This window comes from Cordyceps javanica, chromosome 2 (assembly GCF_051103115.1).
Source record: "Cordyceps javanica chromosome 2, complete sequence".
Taxonomy (NCBI): Eukaryota; Fungi; Ascomycota; class Sordariomycetes; order Hypocreales; family Cordycipitaceae; genus Cordyceps; species Cordyceps javanica.
This window is the reverse complement of record NC_139296.1, coordinates 4,366,865-4,392,054: the sequence shown is the minus strand read 5'-3', so window position 1 is coordinate 4,392,054 and position 25,190 is coordinate 4,366,865. Positions and strand designations below refer to the sequence as shown.

The following is a 25,190-nucleotide window of genomic DNA, read 5'->3' as shown; positions in this document are numbered from 1 at the left end:
ATTGTGCTCCGTGCTCGATGCTACCCAACACACGCTGTCTCTGGGATGCTCGGCCCCGCTACCCGCCATTTCCCAGGGCCGCTAGACGGAAACCAGACTGCTGGGGCCCTTCATCCTCTTTTCTCTCTCACGCTCTCTCTTTCTATTTTTTTTTTTTTTTGTTAATTAATTATTAACTCGGTAACTATTACCTATACAGACAGACAGCCGACTCCAAAGTCAGCTTTGGGTTTGGTCCGCCGGCTTAGGGGGCACCTTGCCAGGTTTTGCTGCCTTTGGGCACTTGCATATACCTACTACTGACTCCTAGTACTGTTTGACTACCTACGTAGTACATACTTATCTGTTCCTCTGTATGGAGTACTCCGTACTCACTTACTTATAGATTACTCCTGATCTAGAATCTGCAAGTGTACAGCGTTGAGGACCCTGGCAGCCACCCCCCGTCCACTCTCTTCTATCAGTACCAGTACCCCTACCAAACCAGGGTCAGCTGCTTCTCGCTCTCTCACTCTCTGCCTCTCTCTTTTTTTTCCCTACTATTCGCGTGCCTCTTCTTTCATATGCCTCAGTACAGCTTCGGTATTTTTTTTTCTCACACCTCTCATCATTGGCTGAGTTCAAGGCTGGTACTGCCGCCAGTCAATCGTTTGGTTATTCATTCCTCAACACCACTGGAGCCTAACCACTAACTACCTACCTACCTACCTAGTACTAAGGTACCTTGGTTATTACCACCACCAGCTTCTGCTAAGCCGAGAAAGAGAAAACGCGCAGACACACCCCCCCAAAAAAAGAAAAGAAAAAAAGTCTCCAGACACTTGCGCCGCGCCTCGGCCAGACTTTACTTTGTCTTGCCACAACCAGCTCACTCCCCTCCCTTGCCATCTCGTGCTGCTACTACCCGTCAATTCCTCAATTCGCGCTTCTCGGTTACGCCTTTTTGTCCTTGAGCCCTGCCTTTTCAACTCGCCAACTCAATACCCTCCACTTCAACCGCCTCACCGGTTCTTCTCTATGCCGCAAGCCGTCGTCGCCCACCATACCAGCTTCATATAAACGCGACCCCTCGTCACACTCCCGCCCTATCGAGTCGTCGTCTTGTCCATCATCTCCTCTCGCCTCGTCCTCGTCGCCCCCGTCGCATTTGCCCTCGTCGCCGGACCCCGCAGGCCGCAATTCCACACAAGCTCGCCCGCCCGCCGCCCACCCGTCCGCCCGCCCGCCAGCCCGCCAGCCAGCCAGCTCATCCGCGAAACTGGCGCCCGCTTCCAATCCCTCCGATAGGTCTTGTAGCCGTCTTGGCTGTGGACGGGTGCTTCCTACCCTGACCTGTGCCGAAATGTGCTTCGGCAGTCGCAAAAGCGACAGTGGCGAGGCTCGCTCCCGCGAGCTCGATCGCATGATCCGTCAGGATGAACGTCGCATGTCCAAGGAGGTCAAACTTTTACTTCTTGGTGAGTTCGATGCTTACTCAACGCCAGCCTCCCAATCGCCTCACCCCTTCTCCCATAATTTTCCCATCCTCAACTCGTACTTTGCCTACGCACCAGCCCCAGCCTGCCTCGCCTGCAGCTCAGCCCATTTGCGCCGGAGTCGGGGCGCTCTGCTCTCCCAAATCCTCGCGAGCTTCTCGAAACCCCTTCTCCTACCTCTGACTCGCAGCGATTAATATATGTACAATTTATAGGGGCCGGAGAATCCGGAAAATCGACTATTCTAAAACAGATGAAGCTCATCTACTCTCAGGGTTTCAGCAAAAGCGAGCGACTCGACTGGAAACCAGTCGTTTTCAGCAATATCGTCCAGTCCTTCCGTACCATTCATGAGGCCATGTCGGAGCTCAACTACGAATTCGACAACCCTGATAATGAGGTAAGATCCCCCGCCACCTCTGACGCAACCTGGCCGCCGCTGCATGCCACGTTTTTTCTGCATTGCTCAGCTCGCGCACAAAAGCACCAGTCACATGTGGCACACGGAGCTGCAGTCCACGCTTACAGAGACACGGCTGACGATACCTGTAGAAATACATGGCCCGCATCCTTGTCGATCACGAAATCAGCCCCGAAGAAAAGCCCCCCCAAGACTACCTGGAACCCATCAAGATCCTGTGGCAAGACAGCGGTGTGAAAAGGGCCATTGCCAAGGGCAACGAATATGCGCTCCACGACAACCTAGCATAGTAAGTTGTGTATCCCGAATGCCGCGCGTCTTCTTGCTGTGGCTGTGTAGCGCAAATACTAATGTGAACCAGCTTCGTCGAGGATATTGACCGCATCTGGGCCGACGGCTACGTTCCCAACGACCAGGATCTCCTACGCTCGCGACTACGAACTACTGGCATCACAGAAACCACCTTCGACCTCGGCCAGCTGACATACCGCATGTTTGACGTTGGCGGTCAACGGTCTGAGCGGAAAAAGTGGATTCACTGTTTCGAAAACGTCAACTGCCTACTCTTTCTCGTCGCCATTAGCGGTTACGACCAGTGCCTGGTAGAGGACAAGGATGGGGTATGTGACGCGCATGCCTTGAGCTTCCCTGCGCGCTATACTCATGCAGGGATCCCGATCCATTGACTAACGCGTGACTGCAGAACCAAATGAACGAGGCCCTGATGCTGTGGGAGTCGATAGCCAACTCGCACTGGTTCACGCGGTCGTCCATGATTCTCTTTCTCAACAAGATGGACCTATTCCGTGAGAAGCTGCCGCGTAGCCCCATTAGCAAATACGGCTTCACCGACTACCACGGCCCGACGGACGACTACAAAGCCGCCAGCAAGTACTTTCTGGACAAGTTCAAGGCCTTGAGCCGTAATCCGGAAAAGGAGATATACGGCCACTTCACCAACGCTACCGACACCAACCTGCTCAAAATTACAATGGGCTCTGTGCAGGACATGATAATACAGCGCAACCTGAAGCAGCTGATACTATAAGCGGGAGTCGCAGCTGCTGCCGGCTTTCTTTTTCTTTCTTTTTTTCTTTGCCGCAATTGCTTTTCTTGTTTCATTTTGCCTCGTCCGATGCAACAGGCCGGTGCTTGAGGCGTTGCATCCACGTGGATGAATCTCATGTATGATTATGGTATTGTTACGGCCTTGCATACTACGTACGCCTTTCATCGGCGACTTTTTCTTTTCTCTCCCTTTATTCAATACCGCAATGACGGACCGGATGCCCATGGCGGAAACAAGAAGAGGAAGGAAAGCGACTCGATTCTGTTTCGGCAAGGACGGCGCCGAAAAAAATACCAAATGACAAAAAGGAGCCTTTTATTTATGGTGATACCCAGAGATGGATTGATAAGGACGGTCCGCCCGTTTTCTTTTTGTTTGTGGAAGTACATTTGAGTTGACGGGTCACAAGAGTTTTGAATGTTCTTTTTAAACTTTCTTGTTTACAATTTTTTTCTACAATTTTTGTCTGAGCGTTACTTTTCTACGTGGAATGTTTTTTTTTTAACCTTTTTTTTTCGGTGGCGCCGTCACGCTCTTGGCCCTATTACTTTTTGGTCTCGTAATCTCGTGGTCTATTGTTTCACTTGAATACATTTGTCCATCAGCCTCGTTATCGTTGTCAATCAGTGTAAAGGCCCTGGGACAAATTTGGACGCAAGACTCAAGGGAACAGAGCCACAGCACTTGCCTCTGCCGAGCGCGCTGCCAGAGTCTGTGATAAAAAGGAGAAGAAGAAGAAGAAGAAGAAGAAGAAGAAAGGACCGACAAGATGTAGTCGACGACTGACGACGAATTTGGGAGGCGACGCGAGCTTCACATGTACAGCTCACAAGCCCACTTTGCTTCGGTCCAGGATGATGAGCCAAGGTAGGCAGGCAAGCAGATTTTGCCCGCATATTTGGATCTGTCTGATAAGAAATGGGACCAGCCGAAAAGATTAAAAAAAAAAAGAATCTGGCTTCCAGCAATGGGCAAGACGATGAGCCAGCCCCCAGGTGGGGACGCAATCGGCATAGGCCGCCCGCCCCCAAGGAAGCTGTACTTGATAATGGGGGGTACAAGTTCCAATTCGGCCACATTAATACCACCCGAATACATCCCTCCCCCCGGTACTTGTTCTTTTTTATCTTCTATTTCTTTCATTAGTTCCTTTTCTGTTTATTTTTTTTTATTTCCTTTGGTTCTTGTTTGGCCCCCAAAGCGCCCCGACAGAGAGAGACACACACACACGCATCCTTGTCTTTTTTTCCCCGCAAAATCGAACTGTCATCGTTAGTCCCCAGGCGGAGGCGGGAGGGAGTCGACAAGGGAGGGGTCAAGTGCCAAAAGCCAAGCTGCCAAGTAACTAGTCGGTTGGTCAGTTGGAGCTTAACCTAGGTAGGTAGGGAACTTTCCCTCGTAGCTGCTTCTCGTGGTACATAGCTAGATAGCTTGCTGCTTGTATTTCCCAAAGCTGCAACAATTTCGGCCCCCGCCCCCCTTCGCTACTGCCTATTGTCATTGACCCATTTCGTCGCCGCACCGATCCGGGGGGGAGAAAGCATCGCGTGTACATCTCCATACATCGCGTTAAACAGCTTTCGAACCGCCACCAAAGGCGCAAAACGGTAGCTAGCCAAACAGACAAGACAGACAGACCAAGGTAATGGTTGCAGCGAGCTCTATCTGTGCTGCGGCCGGTCTGGCTTTTGCTGCTGCTGCTGCCGCCACTGCTGCCGCGTCCGCTTCGAGCGATGCCATTGCCAACGACACGTACTTTTACGGCCAGTCGCCACCCGTCTACCCGTCCCGTAAGCTCTCCCTACAATCTGTCCAAGCAAGAGCCTACGGAAAGGAGAACGGGAAGAAGAATATTCTTGATGTGCTAACTTTGCCGTGACCGGGGCGGCGGCGGGGGAGCAGCGGAGCTGGCAACCACCGCGGGCGGCCGTGTTTGGGCAGACGCCTTCGCAAAGGCCAGGGACCTCGTGTCCCGCATGACGCTCGAGGAAAAGGTCAGCCTCACCGGCGGCGCGTCCGGCGTCGACAATGGCTGCTCCGGCAACGTCGCCAACATCTCCCGGCTCGGCTTCCCCGGCATGTGTCTGAGCGATGCCGGCCAGGGCCTGCGCGCAACCGACTTTGTGAGCTCGTTTCCCAGCGGTGTTCACGTCGGAGCTAGGTGTGTGTGTGTTTTGACATGAAAACCCCCTCCTCTCTCCCTCTCTCTCTCTCTCTTTTGCTCTATTCGCTCTCTTGTTATTTTCTTGCTGCGAGCGAAGTATCACCTTCTTTCCTCGTTGGTTTTGGCTTTTTTTTTCTGCATTTCAGGTCGCTAACCACGCGGTCAACAAACGTGGACCAAAAAACGATAACAGCTGGAACAAAGACTTGACTGCCCGCAGAGGCGCCGCCATGGCCGACGAGTTCAAGAAAAAGGGCGTCAACGTCCTGCTCGGTCCCGTCGTCGGGCCCGCGTGGCGCGTCGCTCTCAGCGGCCGCAACTGGGAGGGCTTTGCCGCGGATCCGTACCTGTCCGGCTCCTTGGCTGCGCAGACCATTGTCGGCGTCCAAGGCCAGGGCGTCATTACCAGTACAAAGGTGCGATCCTCTCCCTCCCTCTCTCTCTCTCTCTCTCTCTCTCTCTCTCTCTCTCTCTCTCTCTCTCTCTCTCTCTCTACATATATATATAGAATCCTCCCCTTCTTCCATCCTAGGCATGAAAGCTCTATAGGTCGCTTCTAACAATTCCTCTTTCGGCTTTGCAGCATTTTGTCGGGAACGAGCAAGAAACCAACAGAAATCCAACCGGCGACGTTCAGTCCGTGTCATCCAATATTGACGACAAGACAATGCACGAGCTGTATCTCTGGTATGCAAGAAATTGAACATCTGCCTTCTCCCTCTACTAATACCAAATTCCTTCTCAACGCAGGCCCTTTCAAGATGCTGTCCACGCTGGCTCCGGCAACATCATGTGTTCCTATCAGCGCATCAACAACTCGTACGGCTGCGCCAACAGCAAAACCATGAACGGCTTTCTCAAGACGGAGCTAGGCTTCCAAGGATTCGTCGTCTCTGACTGGGGAGCCCAGCACACTGGCTACGCTGGTGCCCTGGCGGGCATGGACATGGCCATGCCTGACCCTGGCTCGTTCTGGGGAGACAAACTCGTCGAGTCAGTCAAGAATGGTTCCGTTCCAGAGTCGAGAATCGACGACATGGCGACAAGGTTCGTGTCTTTTGCTTTCTCCCAAAGTCCCAGAAAACTCAGAATATCATGTACTCATGTTTGAGCCCAGAATTCTCACCACCTGGTATCACTTCAAACAAGACGAGGCGTTTCCCAACCCAGGCTTCGGAGTGCCCAAGGACGTGACCCAGCCACACAAGATTGTCGACGCCCGTGACCCCGCGGCGAGCCCTGTCCTTCTCGATGGCGCCGTCGAAGGTCACGTTCTGGTCAAGAACACCAAAAACACGCTTCCGCTCGGGAAGCCGCGGCTTCTCTCCGCATTTGGCTACTCAGCCAAGACGCCCGACTCGTCCGCCCCTGGCGGTGGCATCAAGCTTTTACAGTGGCAGCTGGGCGCCAACACTATCGACGCCAACGAGGCCGTCTCCGCCGCCGTGAGCAACTCTAGCAAAGTGCCAGCCATTGGCATCAACGGCACGCTGTTTAGCGGCTGCGGTTCCGGCGCCACCACCCCAGCCAACGCCGTCTCACCATTTGAGGCCCTCAAGATGCGCGCACACCGCGACGGCACCGCGCTATTCAACGATTTTGCCTCGCCGTTCCCCGTCGTGGATCCAGCCTCGGACGCGTGCGTCGTTTTTGGCAACGCCTTTGCCTGTGAGGCGTACGACCGTCCCGCGCTGCTGGACTCGTACACCGACGACCTCGTCCGGGCCGTCGCCGGCCGCTGCGCCAGGACCATTGTCGTGCTGCACAACGCGGGCCCGCGCGTCGTTGACGCCTTCATCGAGCACGAAAACGTCACGGCCGTCGTGTTTGCCCACCTGCCCGGCCAGGAGTCTGGTCCGGCGCTCGTCTCCCTGCTCTACGGCGAGGCCAACCCCTCCGGCAAGCTGCCCTACACGCTCGCCAGGAAGGAGACTGACTATCCCGCGTTGCGGCCCAGCAAGCCCGAGAATGAAGATGGCGACGGCGGGCGCTTCCGCCTCTTTCCGCAGTCCAACTTTACCGAAGGCGTGTACACGGACTATCGCCACTTTGACAAGGAGAGTATCACGCCGCGGTTCGAGTTCGGCTTTGGCTTGAGCTACACAACCTTTAGTCTGTCCAACGTCGCCGTCCGTCGCGTCGACGGCGGCAACACCCGGGACGAGCATCCCACGGGAGCCGTGATCCCTGGCGGGCCCGCCGATCTCTGGGACAACCTCGTCACCGTCACGGCGGATGTGCGCAACACAGGCACCGCGCACGCCGGCGCCGAGGTGGTACAACTGTACGTCGGTATTCCTGGCGGCGGCGCGCCGGTACGCCAACTTCGCGGCTACGACAAAGTGCACCTGCAGCCCGGAGAGACCAGGACGGCCACCTTTGCCTTGACGCGCCGGGACCTCAGCGTGTGGAGCGTCGAGGCGCAAAAGTGGCAGCTCCGGCGCGGCACGTACACAATTGAGGTTGGCACGAGCAGCAGGGACCTACCTCTCAAAGCGTCCCTGGAGATTTAGCCAAGCTACGGGTTTGACTTTTTTCTTCGGTGTCAACCGTGTAGGGAGAGCATTCATAGTCTAAGAATCGATAATGAATATATTCTCTCTTCGTCAAGTCGGCAAACCTGTACTCATGACTCTATTTAGTGCTAATTTAGGTAGACGATGAGTGCCATATTATCACTCGTATAAGCAAGACGCGCAAAAAAAGCAACCCGGGAAAATCCGACTGTTTTCCCAGCCATGACAACGCCTCGTGTATATATATATCTGTATGCATGTTCTATTGTTAAACCCAGCCCGAGAGAGAAAAAAACGCAAAGGAAAGGTAGACGCAACAGCCAGAAATGACAAAATGCTATCCAAGCGTCGGAAGGACAAACTTTCCCACGCCCATGGCGTCATCACATGGGGTGGGGGATGTGAGAAGATGAGGAAATGGGGTTTTTTTTTTCTTTTCATTCCTTCTTCTTGCGAGCTCTTTTCGCATCATCGGCCGTGTATTCCTGCGTAAAGTTGGCGTCCTCCAGGCACTCGGACACGACGGGGTTGACAAACATGTGCTTGTCGAGGCCGCCGCGGAAGAGCAGCTTCATGAGGGTGACGCGAAAGTAGAGCGACCAGGTGTCGACGCGGGCGGCCCTGTTCTGGAGGCGCAGCTTGTAGCGGTAGCCGTACTCGGCGCGGCCGTCGTCGGTGCGCTGGGCGGGGGGCACGCGCTCGTCCTTTTCGGGCATGTAGAGGGCGGTGGAGTAGTAGGGGCCGACGCCGCGCTCGAGCGAGGTGACGACGCTGGTGAGGGCCTCGCGGAGCTCGCGGCGGGAGCGGCGCGAGGTCGACTTGGCGCTGAGGCGGGCGAGCTCGGCGATGCGGCCGACGAGGCGCTGGGGGTCGTACTGCAGCTGGAAGGGCTTGCCCGTCTCGGCCTCGTGGGCCTTGGAGGACTCGTAGACGAGGGCGACGCACATGGCGGCGTTGGACTGCACCTCGACGTCGGAGCTGTCGAGCTGGTCGGTCAGGGCGTCGATGGCGGCGTCGGCGTAGTCCGAGTAGTCGTCGACGTGGGCGGCGACGAAGCCCCAGGCGAGCAGCGCCGCGGCGACGACGGCGGCGTTGTCGTGGGCCTCGACGCTCTCGCCGTCGGTCTGGACAATGTCGACGAGGTACTCCATGGTCTCGAGCGCGGCGTCCTCGGCGCCGCCGCCGTACAGCACGCTCATGGCGAGGGCGTGGAGCGCCCACACGCGGCAGGCGTCGTCGTCCTCGTCAAGGAGGATCTGCCGGAGCGCCCGCGCGGCGCCCTCGTACACCTCCATGTCCTCGACCGTGCCGAGCGTGATGCAGTACGACTGCAGGCTGAGCAGGCGCTCGCGCGGCGAGTCGCCGCGGTTAGCGCCCTTGAGGAAGGCGTCGGTGAGCGACGCGGCCGCGCCGTCGAGCCAGAGGTGCGTGTCCTCGGAGTAGCGGGTGCGCATGAACCGGACAAAGGCGTCGAGGTACTGCTCGCGGAGCTCCGTGTTGTTGTGCTTGCGGTCCTGGATGGCCTGGAGGAGCGCGTCCGTGTCGAGCGCCGGGCCCGTCGCGCCGTCGTCGCCGGGCGTCTCGAGGGAGTCGGCCGAGTGGATGCTCGACATCATGTCGTCGAGGTCAAAGTCGCTGCCGTCCGAGTCGCTGTCCGAGGCCGGACGGCTGTGCGTGGTCGAGTGCGTGGGCGAGGTCAGCAGAGAGGCCATCGGGGAGCCGGACCCTTGAGGCGTGACGGCGCCCGAGGCACGCCCAGACTTGACGGCCTTGCGGGAGACGGTCTTGTTGCCCTTGAGGGCCTTGACTCTGGCGTGGTTCATGGTGGCGGTGTTTTGTGCGCAGGCGTGCGCGAGCCTAAGGCGGGGGATGGGCCGGAGAGAACTGCTCCGTTCCTTTGCACCTTGCGGGCCGCTTCTTTCTTGGTGTGCAGAGAGCGCGCAGAAGGGGGGGGACGTATCGGGACGACTCCGGGTTCAAAGGGTCAGGTTTATGACGTCGCGCAAGTTTGTCTTCCAGTATCGTGGGTTGATAGTGTTGTGGGGGAGGGGGAAGGTCTCTGGAGGGGCTATCGATCCGAGACGGTGTGTGGCGAGAATATCGTAGGTGCTCGGCGCATGTGGAATTATGATGGATGATGAGAATGGGGACAGACGGGCAACGGCGACGAGGTAGTTGCTGCGGCCGGGGGGGTTCTTATCGAAAGAGGGAAACAAAACAGGTAGTAGGGAGGATGCAGGTTATGAGGTGCGCGCAGAGAAAATCAAGGAAGAAATGCCATGGTCGGTTGAATGGCAAAATGCCGTGTGGCGGGCTGTGGCGGCGTGTGTGGGTTTTTGGCAAGATAGGGCAGCGACCCATGACGTTGACTTGGGATTTTAGCAGGTGAGCAGCTGGCAGCCTAGAAAAGGCAGGCAGGCAAGCAGGCTGGCGCTCGGCGCTAGAGCCAGTGGTGGATGCGCCATTACAGTGCATTTGTCAAACTGATGTACAGCAGGGTTGCGGGTAAGTAGTGCATGCGTTGGGTGTTGGGCCAGCATCGGTATCACGGCCTGAGATTTTCAGGTCGGATTTTATATGGAATATTGTGAGAATACGTAGCTTCAACTGACTGCATGAATAGTAACGCCTGGGCAGAAACGCCTGGGCAGACCGTACTTTACACACACAACAGTGAGTTGCCATGTCATACTTAGGACGTCCTACATACCTTGGGTACCTACCTACGCGCGCGAGGGGTGTTTTTTAACATAGTAATAATACGCTATCACGTAAAAAATGTCTTTTTACTGTCTAGTGAGACTGTCAGAGCATCTAGCACGTGTAGGAGTCAATATGAATTTATTCTGACATATCTGAGCAACTTGACAGTGTTACTAGACAGCAAGGAGACATTGCAAACGGGAGACGCTGTAGGGGCTATGTCAGAAAACACCCCCCTCCCGCGTAGGTACTATACCTACCTACTAGTAAGTAGAGGCTACTTAGAGACAGCTAGGTATATAGGTGCGTATGGTAGGTACCTACTACTTACTCCGGAATGGGAGCGGCCTTACCCCGCCAAATCCGATTTGACCCGCACGCACCCCACCTTGAATTGTCTTATCCATCCCGCCACGCCCGCTACCCGTGCCCGTCTGCCCGTCCATGCCGTCCCCATCCTTCCTCCTACTGAATAACTCGCCCATCCATCATCCACATCCCGACCGCTCATCCTATCGCTGCGGCATGTGCTCGGTCACTTGTCCCTGTTCATGTGCATCTCTCGCATCGAGTCTAAGACAGAGGTAGCCGCTACTCCTGCTGAGCCTCCCCTACAGGCTGCTTGCCATCATGGAGCTCAACGGCTACAAGTAAACAAGCCCTCCCGTTGTCAAGTCGCGCGGGGAGCAGGCCTCGCGACAACGAAGCCCAGTTACTAGCATCCAAAAGCAACATCTTCTCCGTGCCTAACCCTCAATTCCACATCGCAGGTCATGCACGCCAAAGTTACGGTGTAGCCCCAACGAGTGTGTTGACCATGCACACTGCAGGCACAGCGTCGCATTCCCGCGCTCCTGGCAGTCTAGTGCAAGCCACAGGCTCTCTAATCTACACTTACTACCCAGCAGTTTACCCATCAACCTCATCTCGCAGCCCACACTCGATGTGCGCATGCACCAAGTCCACATGACTACATCGCGCTTTGGGGTGTTGCCAAGTTGACGATTGAGGTTGGGCACCTTACCTATGGCGGCTTCGCCCCGTACAGCCGCATTGAAACCTCATTCTATGATAGAAAAAGCTCAAATTTTCCGCGAGGACCTATCTGTTGCAGCATGACCATGGCGGTTAGCACCCGATATACAGTCGACTAACTGTAGAGGGCAGCAGATGATAAACCCTGTTTGGAGGAAGCGTGATCGCCAACTTGACACTATCCCGAACAAGTCTCAGTCAGCCAAGTTCGAATAAATACTATGCAAAAGCGACATCTAGTTCGTTGGTCACTTACTCTGCCACAAGTGACTGGCGCGCTCCCACAGCATCTAGAAGTGGCGTCAAGGTCCGCTTGGCACTTGCAAGCTCTGGACAACCTTCAGTACAACCAGCGGAGGGGCGACCTTTTACGGAAAGGCTTGCGCCGGCCTATTTTTCGAGTACAAAATACGCTGCAAATACACTGAACAGAAGAGTAGCATCGGCTATCGCAAAGACAATGAAGAAAATTTCCGCCATCGTCTGTCTAGGTTTGCCATGATGTCACTAACCCAGAGGCAGAAAAGAGAAAGGCGGCAATGAGAGTTGGGCGCATCTCTAAAAGACTCCAAGATAAACTTGGACTTCCAGAGATGAGTATACCTTCTTTGATGGCGAAAGATGAATGAGGAGCGGTAGGCCGATGGCCACAGCGCAGACGACGGCGTCGCTCTTTATATAATGGTTTTCCCTCTGCGGATTATACGAACCCTACTGTTCTTGGCTTACTCTTGACGGCATTCATTTTTCATTCTCTGCCTATTCGAGGTCAGACCTGGGGAACTAGGAGTCGGCTCGGCTTCTCGCAGCTTTACTGCTAACGGAACGTAAAAGGATTCGCCACCGGAGACGCAACAGGTGACGAATCCTGCAGCGAAGGACACACAGTCATATTTTCAAAAATCGCAAGCAACGTGTGGAATTTATGATACAAGCTGTCGTCTGCTAGGCATACATCATGGTATGAAACTCAGCTGAGATATCTCTTCCGACCTGAGCAGAACAATGGACATGGCGTAGCTTTTATGGCCAACTCGACAGCACAGCATCACCCGCAACCAGCCCAGCCATAGCAACGCTTGCCTGCCATAGTTGCGATCCAATTTTCAAGTCCATAGCCTGCGCACTAGGGATCGCTCGCTCTGATCCATTGAGGTACGCTCCTCTGGTGTGACTGTTATGAAAAAGTGCCCGTAGGACGTCCGACGCAGACTTGGCCGTCGTTCGCAGCTGGCCGTTTGGCCACATCTAAGTCATGATGGGCGCCAGAGCGCTTCTAGCAATGTAGTTGATGATGATGCGCTCAAAAAAGGAGGCGCGTCGTATGATGTTGGAAGGCATAGCTCCGGGATCGAGAACGATGACTTGGATAGCTTGTAGCGCGGAGTCACTGTTGAGCCGTCGCTGAAGTTCTAGCATCTCGCGCAGACGAGGCGTAAGTATTAGGAGATTAGGCTCTATTCGGCTATAGAATTACTCACATTGCAATTGTTAGGCACAGCTTAGAAGCGCCATAGCGTCGCCTCCCGGCCATGGCGTCTTCACCCCCCCCAACGCACCACGCGCCAGCGGCTCGACCCCATCCCTGAGCAGTGGCCTGTATTGGTCTGGATACACAGCTTTCCCATCGAATCGTCGATCTTCGGGGCTGATATGAATCTCATTAGCTAGCAAGATATGTGCGACGGTTGCCCACTGTTTTGCGCCAGTCTTACTCGTGAAGCCAGCTTCCAATCGCTGATATGTGACCGCTCTGCTTGTCCATGCTCTGGAGAAGCAAAAGCACGAGCAAAACTTGGGAAAGGTAGTTGACCTGAAATGCCATGTCGAATCCGTCTTCGGTCTTTGTTTGCGTAGTGTGCTCTTGAAAGCCGGCGTTTAACACCAGCGCTCGAACAGGTGGTAACTTGCCCTCGGCGACGCGAGCGTTCATGTCTGCCGCAAATTGCCGTACATGAGGTAAGTGATCTAAATTCAAGGCTGATCCTTTGTCCTTTTTCTTGTTGATCTGACTTGTTTCGAGGATTCGCTTCAACGCTGTCGCATGGGCTCGATCGCGAACGGTATAAACACGGTGAAGAGATGAACATTCCGAACGAGAAAGGTGAGATGCAACCGCTGAGCCTAATCCGCCCTTGGCTCCAGTAAGAATTATAGTCCTAGTTTTGTTGGCGGGTTGGAGCGACTCGGTCTGCTGATTCAGGGCCATGGTATAGATAAGTGGCCGAAGAGAATCAGTCTGAACTGCAGGAGCCAAGGCCGGCGTACTTGGCTAGAAATAGACGTAGATGGTTTTTTCTCTTGCTATGGTATAGAGGCTTTAGCTCTGTACACTATTGGATTTTTTTATCATTAATTCGGAATCGGAGAAGGGTGGACTTTGGAATCGCAAGGCTGGGCTGGCACTGATAATCCGCAAAGCCGCAAAGCCGCAAAGCCTCGCCATGCTGGCTGCTTGGTTCGGTGCAATATGGCGGACGGCGATTGCAGTATATAGAGAGCAGGATTTTGGTGGTTTAGGATGCCTCACCCGAGTAAAATAGATTCACCAACCGTGGCGTGCCCGGGCCACAGCTCAGAGCCGTCGCGGCCGCCAACAGACATGCTTTAGTTGGCATGTCGTTGTCGTGTCGTTGTAAAATGTAACGAACAAAGGTCCGTGTGTCGCGAAATGCAGGATATGCTAACAGTGCCGAACAGCACATGGTATTTACCCAGGCAGGCCGGTACCAGGCTTGGGGCATTTCATGGCCAGCCTGCTTTTCCTCGCAAGACTAGCCGTCGCACGTTGTACTTGGTTGTTTAAACAGGAGGGTTGCATGACAACGTAGTTGCTACTTTTTGCTCATGTTTTGCGATTCACGTTTTTTCCATGGCAACAGGGGCACCGTAATGGATGACTCTCCAGGTCCTCGATAAGTGACGTACCCATAATTGGGTGGTACTAGGAATGGCATGCTGCACTATCAGTGGGTGAGGCCCTTGCGATAGTGCGTTTGTACTTGCCACAATCTCAGCCAGTAGAACAAATCAAATAGAGTCAGTCAATAGCAAGATGTACTCGAGTCTACGGTTGGTAAGCTCGAACATGATCTTTTTGCGATTTATGTAGGAAAATAAGCGTTTGATAGACTTGACGTTCTCTTTCGTGACCCCTCGTCTCTCATGCCGCACAGTACGTGTTTGACCCCGCGCTAAGCGGCGGGGCTGCTACTGATACACTACTAAATGACTACCTAACGGGCCTACGGGTGCCTAGAGTTTGGCCTTGTGACACTGTGCGTGGAGCCGTGCGTGGAGTCGTGGCCATCGATACCCTCACTCTTGCCCCACCCGCGTCTTCAACTTCGCCATCACTTTCACACGCAATCACGCCTCACTTCCTCGCTTTCAACTGCCTTTCTATTCCTTTTCAAGTGCTGTATCAAGGTGGGCGTCTTTCCACGGAGTCAACGGAGTCCTTGAAGACGCTCCTTCCTAAATTAACAATCGTCTCCGCCGCTGCCGCTGTCACTGCTGCGTACGCTCGTAGCCCGACCGACGTCGAGCCCTTAGCAAGCAAACAACCAACAAACCATCCTCCCTCACGTCTCGTCAAGTGATCTAAAAATCGAACCACCATGCCTGGAGCACTATCAGAAGGCGAAGGTAGGCTCGTTACAACCCAAAACAAGCGCTCCTACTAAATGACACCCCGCTCACGCTTACACAATCATAGTCATCGTCACGCTCTCGTGCCTCGCTCCGACAGCCTTGACATTTCCGCAGCGCAGGCTACTCTTGTCGAACCAACGAAGCTCGCTTTCTATCGGACGAGCTTCAAAGCGTAGTTCTACACTAGAATCTCGAATGTATAATGCCTGGATCGACGCTCCTGTCATGTCGCGACAGCATGCCGAGCTGAAATTGGACTCGCAAAGCCAAGTACGTTATGCGTTCTCTTTTTCTTTGTTTTTCATTTTCTTTGTTAACCCGTCTTCAGACAGTATTCATTCGAGATGTCGGCTCTTTACATGGAACCTTTCACAACGATATTAAACTACGCCGAGGCCAGTCCCAGGCCTTACACAATGGTGACCTACTCAAATTTGGCATTTCCATCGACCGTGGCCACGAAGTGTTTCCGCAGTGTACGATGAGAGTTGGTTTGGAATTCGCCCAACCTGGCCAACAGGCCGCGGTAGAAACTGGCAACCCGCCTACAGATGAGGCTACGTAAGCAAACGCCTGGCCTCACTGGATGGCGCTCGAATGCTAACACGGTATAGATTGCCTCAACCCACCGTATTCCAAGTACCCGACGATAGCGAGTCTGAAGATATGGACTTTGAAGATGATATGGATAGTCACGCTGCGTTTAGCAGCATTGACGATAGCGGCGACGACCCAACTCTCCAGACGGGCGCTGCTATTCTCGCTGAAAATAGTCTAGACCTCGTAGAATTCCGCGGCTTCGACACGACAGACCCTATCGACCTCACTTCTGAGCCAGACTTGATTTCCGAGGATAACCTGCCTAGTTCGAGCAGCCCTCTGTCAGACAACTCTAAATCAGCTGCCCGCAACACCGACTATACGCTTAATACGGTCGAGCTCGACGATTTGGAGTTAGGTACTCTAGATGACGTGTCAGTCACTCTGCCAAGCGACGGCTTTGCTCCTGCATTACAAGTTAAACACGGTGTCAGTCCCGGCACAACCTACAACAATGTGCCGGGAATGGATGGGCCACTCTCCGAGGACCAGCATCTGTCTGCCAGCTCAGAGATAACGCCACTCATGATAACAAGAGCCAAATCACTCGGCGAGTTATCTGGCAAGCTGGAGTATTTTATTGCGAGAGAGCAAAACAAACTACATCTTCAACATGCGATTACGCCACTCGAATTCCAGCCAGAAAAAGAAAACCTGATCAACGATGCTACTAAAGAACAAGAGGCCATGACCGAGAATATCTCGAGGAAACGGAAAGCTGATGAGATTTCGGACTCGGGTCCGCGTGAATCTCAGCCCATTCAATCTACTAATTTACCTCCTGAGGCTTTACCACAAGACATGGCGATCGAGGCTAATGTAGCCGCTTCGTATAAACGAGTCAAAACTGCTGCGGAGTACGTTGGGATCATGGCTATCGGAGGAATAGCCGTAATGACGGCCCTTATCGCGACAGCTCCGACCTTTTGATATTTTGCCTTGTCGGTTACAGATAGCTGAGCGCTGGTGTCTATTTTGACGGACTTGCTGTTACTTTCTTTCTTTCTTTCTCTTTGCGATGATGAATTTTCTCTGCTATATTGTTTTGCTTAGGTATATCATTGTCTTTCTTATGTGATTCAGAGGTAGCGCTATTGATTTTGGAGGATGTTCGGGTGAGTTTTTGGAATGGGTATGATTAGTTACCGCTCTCAGTTTTGGGAATTCCCCTATACCTGGCTTCTTCTTCAGTTTATTCGTCACGCTTATGCGCAATTATCATGTGCATCTTATATTATCACATTTATGTGTAGTAGCCCTGCCTATATCTAACCGTCGTCCACAAGATCAAATTGCCTCATGGTAGCATTGCACGCTATAACGTAGGACATTTTGAATTTATATCGCTAAATTACGGATAAAGTGCAGGTTCACCGCAAATGTGCCTCGAGTTCAGGCGGACACGAGCGCATTTTTTAGAGGTTAGGATGCCGCTTTTGGAGGCCAACTTGCGAAGCGCCGGCCACCTACCAGAACCACACCACCCCGTAATGCAGTAGCGCCTAATTAATTCTAACGGGGGCTCAGCGCATATAAGTTCACCACCGCGATCAGGTTGACGCGAACTGGCCTACTCGCTTAGGTGGCCTACTCGCTTGTGAATTACGTTATTGTTTAATGGTTATTTTTCCTCTTTAAAACCTAATTAAGTAGACTACTATTAAATTAGACTACTATTAAATTAGACTACTACTTTTATTAGTAAAGGGGTAAATATATATTAAGATACTCCCTTAGGTAATTACTGTCTATAGGCTATATATGAGGGTTAGGTGCTTAAGGGACTTTAGTCATAAGATGATCCTTATAGCTGTTGATGATAATGGAATTATCGCTGCCTTATCCCTGCTAGTTCGTTGGCAGCTCTGTTACGAACGATAGGAAGTGACGCAAGGCGACTGGGGAAGTAGCCTAGAAGGACGACCTTATGGCGCCTATAGACTCCCTGATTAGGCCTTATAGTCATGTAACCTTAATAGATTACTAGAGTGAGTAAGCTAATAAGCTATAAAGAGATTATAGGAGTAAGTAAGCCTATAATCTAAGGAATATAATAGAGAGGTAAACTATTATATAAGGAAAGAAGACTATAGCTAGTCTAGATAGTTTAGATCTCTATTAATTAATAATTATATACTAACTAAGTCTTAGCTTATATAGTACTTTTATAGGTTTAGTTAGGGAGGGAAAAAACTAAGTATTAGTAGAAAAACCCTTACTTCTATATTAGACCTATAGTAATCCCTTATAAGTATTATAGCTATAATAGTTAGGAACTACTAGAAAAGGTAACCTTAGGTAATTCTAAGAAATATAAAAGAGTATAATAGGCTATAGCCTAGTCCTAGATAGTTCTCTATTAGGTTTTAGCTAGTTCTATCTTATATCTAGCTTTCTTACTAAGCCCTTTATTATCTTTTTATATATTATACTATCTATTATTATTAACTATTTTCTTTTTTATATTATATTATCCTTATCTAAGCCTAGTTAGGCCCTAGTAGTAAATTAGTAAGTATTAGAAGATAAGATAGGGGAAAAGGAGGAGGCTAGTTTATATACTTATATTTATTTTTATTTTACTTTAGGCTATAAATACTTATAGGTCTATTTTTATTTATATTACTATAAAGTTAGTAAATAACTATTATAATATAATAGTTAGTTAGTAAGTATTATTTTTTAGTTATTATTATTTACTATACTTATAAGCTATTACCTAGGGTATTTATTTATAGTTATATAAGCTATTATTATTCTTAGCCTTTTTTCTTTCTTTTTTCTCTTTTTTTTTCTTAATTAACTTTATTAGTATAAGTACTATCTTACTAATTTTTATATATATATACTTATATATCTTCTAAGTATATCTATATTAATTATTATATATTCTAAAGCTAATAGCCTATAGATCTTATATTTTTTAAGTTATATATTATTATAAATATAATCTTACTAAGTTTACTTAATAGTCTAATTCTTAATTTAAATAATACTAGCTCTAATCTAGGGCTATTATAGTTCTATAGCTAATATTAATAGAGATATTATTATTATTATTATAATTATTATTATTATTATAATAAGTTATCTTTATTATATTATTATTATAATATTATATAAAGGCTATTAGTTTAGGGTACTAATCTTATAGTCTATTATTATTATATCTAGCTTAATTACTATTAGGGCTAATAAGAGGTTATTACTATTACTATTACTAAATAATAAATAAGGCTATAATAGGGCTAGGGGAAGTACTTACCCTAAAAATAAGAAGAAGAAGGTAAGTAAGGCTAAAGTAAGCCTATCTAAGACTATTATAAAGCTATATAATAAACTATATATATAATATATTATATATATAACTAAGGGATTATTTTATTATAGTTAGATTACTAAGACTTAGAAGGATAATAAGTATTATTATAAAGCTAAGATAAGGTTATTTTATTAATTTTCTTTTAGTAAAGATATATATATTTATATATATTATATATATATAACTAAAGTAGTTATATAATCCTATAAATATCTTATACTAGACCTAAGTTAAATATTAATTAAAATAGATTATTAATAAGTACTTATTTAATATTATTATTATTATTTATAAGTTTTTTATAAAGGTAATATAAGCTTATAGTAAGTTTATATTATTTATTATTATTAATAATACTTAATAGCCTTTAATATAATCTTTATATTAAGTCCTAGCCCTATCTAAGTATAGTTATTATAATATTATTATTATTATTACCCTTACCCTAGTATAAGTAATTATCTAAACTTTTATTATTAGCTATAATATAAGACCTTATTAGGTCCTAGCTAATCTCTTACTAATTAAGGGGTTAGCTAAGATATAGTAGATCTTATATTATAGATTTACTAACTAAGACCTTTTCCTAGTAGCCCTAATATAGGGCCTTCCTAGTACTATAAAAATATTAAAAAAGGATTTATACTAGTAGTCTAAGAGCTTAGCTAAGAGCTCTAGTATTAATAATAATACTAGTAATAATAAGGGGGGGGAGGAAAAAGAAGAGAAAGAAAAAGAGAAGAAGTAAGGGTAAGAGGGAGCTATACTAGCCCTAAGAGGGGGCTAGTTATAATAATTTACTTATTTTAATTTTTCCTTTATTTTTAATATATAGCTAATAAAGTATAATAAGGATAAGAGATAAATAGGGGTATATTAGGGCTATTAAGGGCTTATAAATTTTAAGTATTATTTTATTTTATTTTATAATATATAGCTAATAAAGTATAATAAGGGTATTTTAAGGGTAGGATAAGGCTAATAGGGGCCTAGGGAAAAGGAAAGTCAGTATAATACCTAATATCTTATTTTACTTTACTCTAGTTATATAATTCTATATTAGGGCTATAATAGGCTTATATTAATTAATAATTATATACTAACTAAGCCTTTAGCTTATATAGTATTACTATAGATTTAGTTAGGGAGGGAAAAAACTAAGTACTAGTAGAAAAACCCTTATTTCTATATTAGACCTATATTAGTCCTTTATATATACTATAACTATAGTAGTTAGGAGCTACTTAAGAAGGTAGCCCTAGGTAATCTTAAGAAATATAAAATTTTAATAAACCTAAGTATAGCCCCTAGTAGGTTTATATTAAGTTATATTTAGTCTTATCTTATGTCTATTACTATATCTATCTTCTTAGTAGTCCTTAGCCTATCCTACTCCTCTACTAGTATCCTACCCCCTCCTATATTATCCTCTTCTTTCTTATTCCTAGGCCTAGCCTAGCCCCTACGAGTATCTAGTAAGTAATAATAAATAAGGTAAAAAAAAGGGGAAGGCTAGTCTATATACTTATATTTATTATTACTTTACCTTAGGTTATAAATACTTATAGCCTACTATTATCTATACTACTATAAGGCTAGTATATAGCTATTATAGTATAATAGCTAACCTATAAGTATTATTTTCTAGCTCCTATTATTTACTATATCTATAGGCTATTACCTAGGGTATTTACTTATAGTAAGGTAAGCTATTATTATTCCTAGCCTCTTTCTTTTCTTTTTCCTTCCTTTTTCTTCTTAATTAATATTATTAATATAAATACTACCCTATTAATCCTTATATATATATACCTTTATACCCTCTAGGTATACCTATATTAGTTATTATATATTCTATAGCTAATAGCCTATAGATCCTATATTTTTTAAGCTATATATACTATTATAAATATATTCTTATTAATTTCCTAGTTAATCTAATCTTTAATTTAAATTATACTAGCTCTAATCTAAGGCTATTATAGTTCTATAGCTAATACTAATAGAAATATTATTACTATTATTATAACTACTATAGTAAGTTACCTCTATTATATTATTATTATAATATTATATAAGAGCTATTAGTTTAAGGTATTAATCCTTTAGACTATTACTATTAAGCCTAGCTTAACTACTTCTAGGGCTAATAGGGGGCTACTATTATTGCTATTACTAGATAAGTAGAGCTATAATAAGGCTAGGGGGGGTAACTACCCTAAAAATAAGAGAAAGAAGGTAGGTAAGGCTATAGTAAGCCTATCTAAGGCTATTATAGAGCTATATAATAAGCTATACGTATAATATATTATATATATAACTAGGGGGTTACTTTATTATAGTTAGGTCTTTAAGATCTAAAAGAGTAATAGGTATTATTATAGGGCTAGGATAAGGCTATTTTACTAACTTCCTCCTAATAAAGATATATATATTTATATATATTATATATATATAACTAAAGTAGTTATATATTATTATAAGTATCTTATACTAGACCTAAGTTAGATATTAACTAAGGTAGATTATTAATAAGTACTTATTTATTATTATTAATATTACCTATAAGTTCCTTATAAAAATAATATAAGCTTATAATAAGCTTATATTACTTACTATTACTAATAATACCTAATAGCCTTTAGTATAGTCTCTATACTAGGCCCTAGCCCTATCTAGGTATAGCTATTATAGCTTTATTATTACTACTACCCCTACTTTAATATAAGTAGTTATCTAGACCCCTACTATTAGCTATAGTATAAGACCCTATTAGGTCCTAGCTAATCCCTTACTAGCTAAGGGGTTAGCTAAGATTTAGTAGATCTTATACTATAGATTTACTAACTAAGAACTTTTCCTAGTAGCCCTAGTATAGGGCCTTCCTAGTACTATAGAGGTACTAGAGAAGGGCTTATACTAGTAGTCTAAGAGCTTAGCTAAGAGCTTTAGTATTAATAATAATACTAATAATAATAAGAAGAAAGGGGAAGAGGGGGGGAAGGAGAAAGAATAAAAGTAAGGGGGAGCTATACTAGCCCTAGGATAGGGCTAGTTATAATAATTTACTTATTTTAATTTTCCTTTATTTTTAATATATAGCTAGTAAAGTATAATAAGAGTAGGGAGTAGGTAAGGGTATACTAGGGCTACTAGGGGCTTATAAATTCTAAGTCTTATTTTTACTTTATTTTATAATATATAGTTAGTAAAGTATAATAGGGGTACTTTAGGGGTAGGATAGGGCTAGTAGGGGCCTAGGGGAAGAAGTATAAGTATATTACCTAGTATCTTATTTTACTTTACTCTAGCTACTTAATTCTATATTAGGGCTATAATAGGCCTATATTAATAACTAAATAAACTATATTCCTATTACTTCCTTAATATATTATAACTCTTTAGTTATATATCTAATCTAGGGCTATCCTAGCTCTAGTCTTATAAGTAAGTTAACCTTTAGAGGGTAAATATTTACCTTATAATTTATAATATAATCCTTAGGTTATCTAGTATAATTTCTACCTCTTATTAGTCTTATAGTAAGACTAGGTAAGGCCTATAATAAGAATAAGTAGAGTAGTAAAGTATAATATAATAGATATCCTCTAGGCCTATACTATATCTATATTCTAGAGATATTATCCTTAGTATTTTCTTATAGAAGAGAAAGTTATTAAGGCTAATTTTCCTTATATATATCTAAATAATTAGGATAATAAGGTAATATAGGAGAATAAGGAATAGGGCTCCCTAGGCTTTATAATAGAGCTATAGTAGTCTATAGATAGGAAATACTATCCTATACCTAGACTATTATTATTAAGTAGTTTTATATTTCTTCTACTTATAGCTAATCTATTATTAGAGCTATTATATAGTTCTCTTCTAGTCTAGTATTAGTTTTACTATAAGTATATATAGTAGGTTTTTATATAGGTCTATAAGGGGGGGGGTAGGTTTTAGTCTCTAGTATTATTACTAGGTAAGAGGGAATATTCTTATAGCCTACGTAAATATATATTAGAGCTACTCTATAGCCTTATTAGTTTCTTAGTAGAGTAAGATCCTAGCTTTCTATATTATAAAGTATAGGTCTAGTAATAGGACCTATAGTTTAGTTTTAATATAATAAGCTAGGGTAGCTTAGAATATACTTATAACTTTCCTAAGGTAGTTTACCTAGAGGTAGTTAAGTCTTATAGTAGGGCTATATAGCCTCTTCCTATAAGTATACTATACTATAAGACTATAGGTAATAATAGGCTAGATAACCTATAAGTAGATCTCTTAAGTACCTCTATTATAGGGCTCTTATATTATCCTAATAGATAAGTATAGGGTAGCTATTACTAATACTATTTTAGCTCTTACCTCCTTTTCCTAAGCTAATTACTTTAGGGAGTCCTAGAGTTATATACTAAGGAGCTTTATTATTCTTCTTAGTAATATTTCCTAGCTATTTAGCTAGAGCTCTTATAGTCCTATACCTTATTTATACTAGAAATAGATAAGCGAGAATTTTTCTACTAAGAATATTAGGTTATATTACTTAGCTTACCTCTAGTATATCTCCTAAGAGATATAGAGCTATACTATTACTATTAGCTAGTCCTTACTTATACTTAATATATTTATATTATCTATAAACCTAATAGGGAGTAGGCCTAGGGCTATCTTTAGATCTTAATATAGAATACTAAAGAATAATATAAAGAAGATTAGGAAGAGGGAGGACTCTTAGGGAATACCCCTATTAACTACCTATATTAGGGCTAGCTTACTATTAATATAGAGCTATATTATATACCTTACTAGGAAGAACTTAATAACTAATATAAAGGTTAGTAGAAAGTTAAACTTAGCTATAAGCTATACTAGGATAGTATATATTATATAATTAAAAGCCCTAGCTATATCTAGTTATACTAGTAATATATACTTACCTTAAGCTTATACCTAGTATATAACTTTAAGTATAATAATAATTACTATCTTTATAGACTTATTTCTTCTATTACTTATCTAGCTATCTAGTAGGAGCTAATATACTTCTACTATAAGTATTATATAGTCTACTAATATCTTCTTAAAGAGTTTACTAGTTATATTAAATAAGATAATTAACTACTAGCTTTTTATTATCCTAAGTTCTATAGGAGTTTTCCCTAGCTTCTAGAGAATAACTATTATCTTATACTAGTATTATACTAAGAAATAACTAACTATAAGGGTAGATATTAATAAGGCTATTAGGGTATAAGTAAGTAGCTTCCTAAGAGCCTTAAGGAAGCTATAGGGTATATTATTAGGGCCTAGGGTATTATCTAATATATATCCTATAAGGGTAGTAATAACCTCCTCCTCTATAATAAGTTCTAGGAAACTCCTTCTATCTTATAGCTTAGGGGTATATTAGGGCTAATCTAGTATAGTCTTACTTATTAGTTTTAGGGGAAAGAATTTAATTTCTAATATCTTTACTTTTTCTTCTCTTATTAAAGCTAGGGGATAGCTTAGTTAGTTTAATAGTAGGACTATACTAAGCCCCTACTCTTATATATATTATTTTACTTATCTATATTAGTTCTAGAGCTTAGAGAGATTTTTTCTTACTTTATCTAGATATATCCTTTATACTATATATTATATCTTATAGAGTACCTAGGCCTATATTATTATTACCTTATATATAATTTCCTAGTCCTTAGGGGAGTTTATTCTTTTAGCTTACTATTATACTTTATATATTATTTTAACTTACTAGGTAACCTTAGGAGTTTACTATAGGGCTATATAAGTACCTTTTAGTTTTCTTATTAGGACTATACTTTTAATTATTCTCTAGAGCTCTTCTACTAAGGTATTAAAAGTTTTATCTATATCCTTACTTATTACTTATAGGGCTATAGCTATAGTAGGGAGCTATACTATAGCCTTAGTAGTTACTCTTTCTTTATTAATTTTTTATTATTAATAATATAATAAAATAAGGGTAGTTTAAGTACTAATCTTAAGTAATTAGGGAAAGTAGTTAGACCTAGCTAGGGTCTAGTATAGGCTCCTTATTCTTCTATTAAAGGCTATAGATACCTATACTAGGTTAATAGTATTTTATCTTTTACTAGGCTAGGACTATATATAAATATTAAATAATATTACTAGCTTAGTACTAAGGTAGGCTATAGTCTTAACTATTATATCTATATATATTAAGTACCTAGTATATTT

At 45.2% G+C, this 25,190-nt stretch overlaps 5 protein-coding genes across 5 annotated transcripts; 3 read left to right on the top strand and 2 right to left on the bottom strand.

Moving 5' to 3' along the window:
• Positions 1-1,342: 1,342 nt before the first annotated feature.
• V2A60_003812 (guanine nucleotide binding protein, alpha subunit) lies at positions 1,343-2,944 on the top strand (the record flags this gene model as incomplete). Its single annotated transcript, XM_083255138.1, has 5 exons — positions 1,343-1,457; positions 1,691-1,875; positions 2,028-2,113; positions 2,258-2,516; positions 2,600-2,944. The coding sequence occupies 5 exons, from the start codon at positions 1,343-1,345 to the stop codon at positions 2,942-2,944; spliced, it is 990 nt and encodes a 329-aa protein (XP_083111264.1).
• A 1,666-nt stretch (positions 2,945-4,610) lies between these two features.
• On the top strand, positions 4,611-7,642 carry V2A60_003811 (beta-glucosidase; the record flags this gene model as incomplete). The annotated part of the gene is made up of 6 exons (XM_083255137.1): positions 4,611-4,755; positions 4,868-5,126; positions 5,323-5,545; positions 5,713-5,816; positions 5,880-6,176; positions 6,247-7,642. 6 exons carry the CDS (start codon positions 4,611-4,613, stop codon positions 7,640-7,642), a joined length of 2,424 nt encoding a protein of 807 aa, XP_083111263.1.
• A 440-nt stretch (positions 7,643-8,082) lies between these two features.
• On the bottom strand, positions 8,083-9,468 carry V2A60_003810 (interferon-related developmental regulator-domain-containing protein; the record flags this gene model as incomplete). The annotated part of the gene is made up of 1 exon (XM_083255136.1): positions 8,083-9,468. One exon carries the CDS (start codon positions 9,466-9,468, stop codon positions 8,083-8,085), a length of 1,386 nt encoding a protein of 461 aa, XP_083111262.1.
• A 3,163-nt stretch (positions 9,469-12,631) lies between these two features.
• On the bottom strand, positions 12,632-13,316 carry V2A60_003809 (uncharacterized protein; the record flags this gene model as incomplete). The annotated part of the gene is made up of 3 exons (XM_083255135.1): positions 12,632-12,840; positions 12,943-13,031; positions 13,099-13,316. The coding sequence occupies 3 exons, from the start codon at positions 13,314-13,316 to the stop codon at positions 12,632-12,634; spliced, it is 516 nt and encodes a 171-aa protein (XP_083111261.1).
• Positions 13,317-15,003: 1,687 nt separating this feature from the next.
• Positions 15,004-16,567, top strand: V2A60_003808 (uncharacterized protein; the record flags this gene model as incomplete). Its single annotated transcript, XM_083255134.1, has 4 exons — positions 15,004-15,031; positions 15,102-15,307; positions 15,366-15,598; positions 15,652-16,567. 4 exons carry the CDS (start codon positions 15,004-15,006, stop codon positions 16,565-16,567), a joined length of 1,383 nt encoding a protein of 460 aa, XP_083111260.1.
• Positions 16,568-25,190: the final 8,623 nt, after the last annotated feature.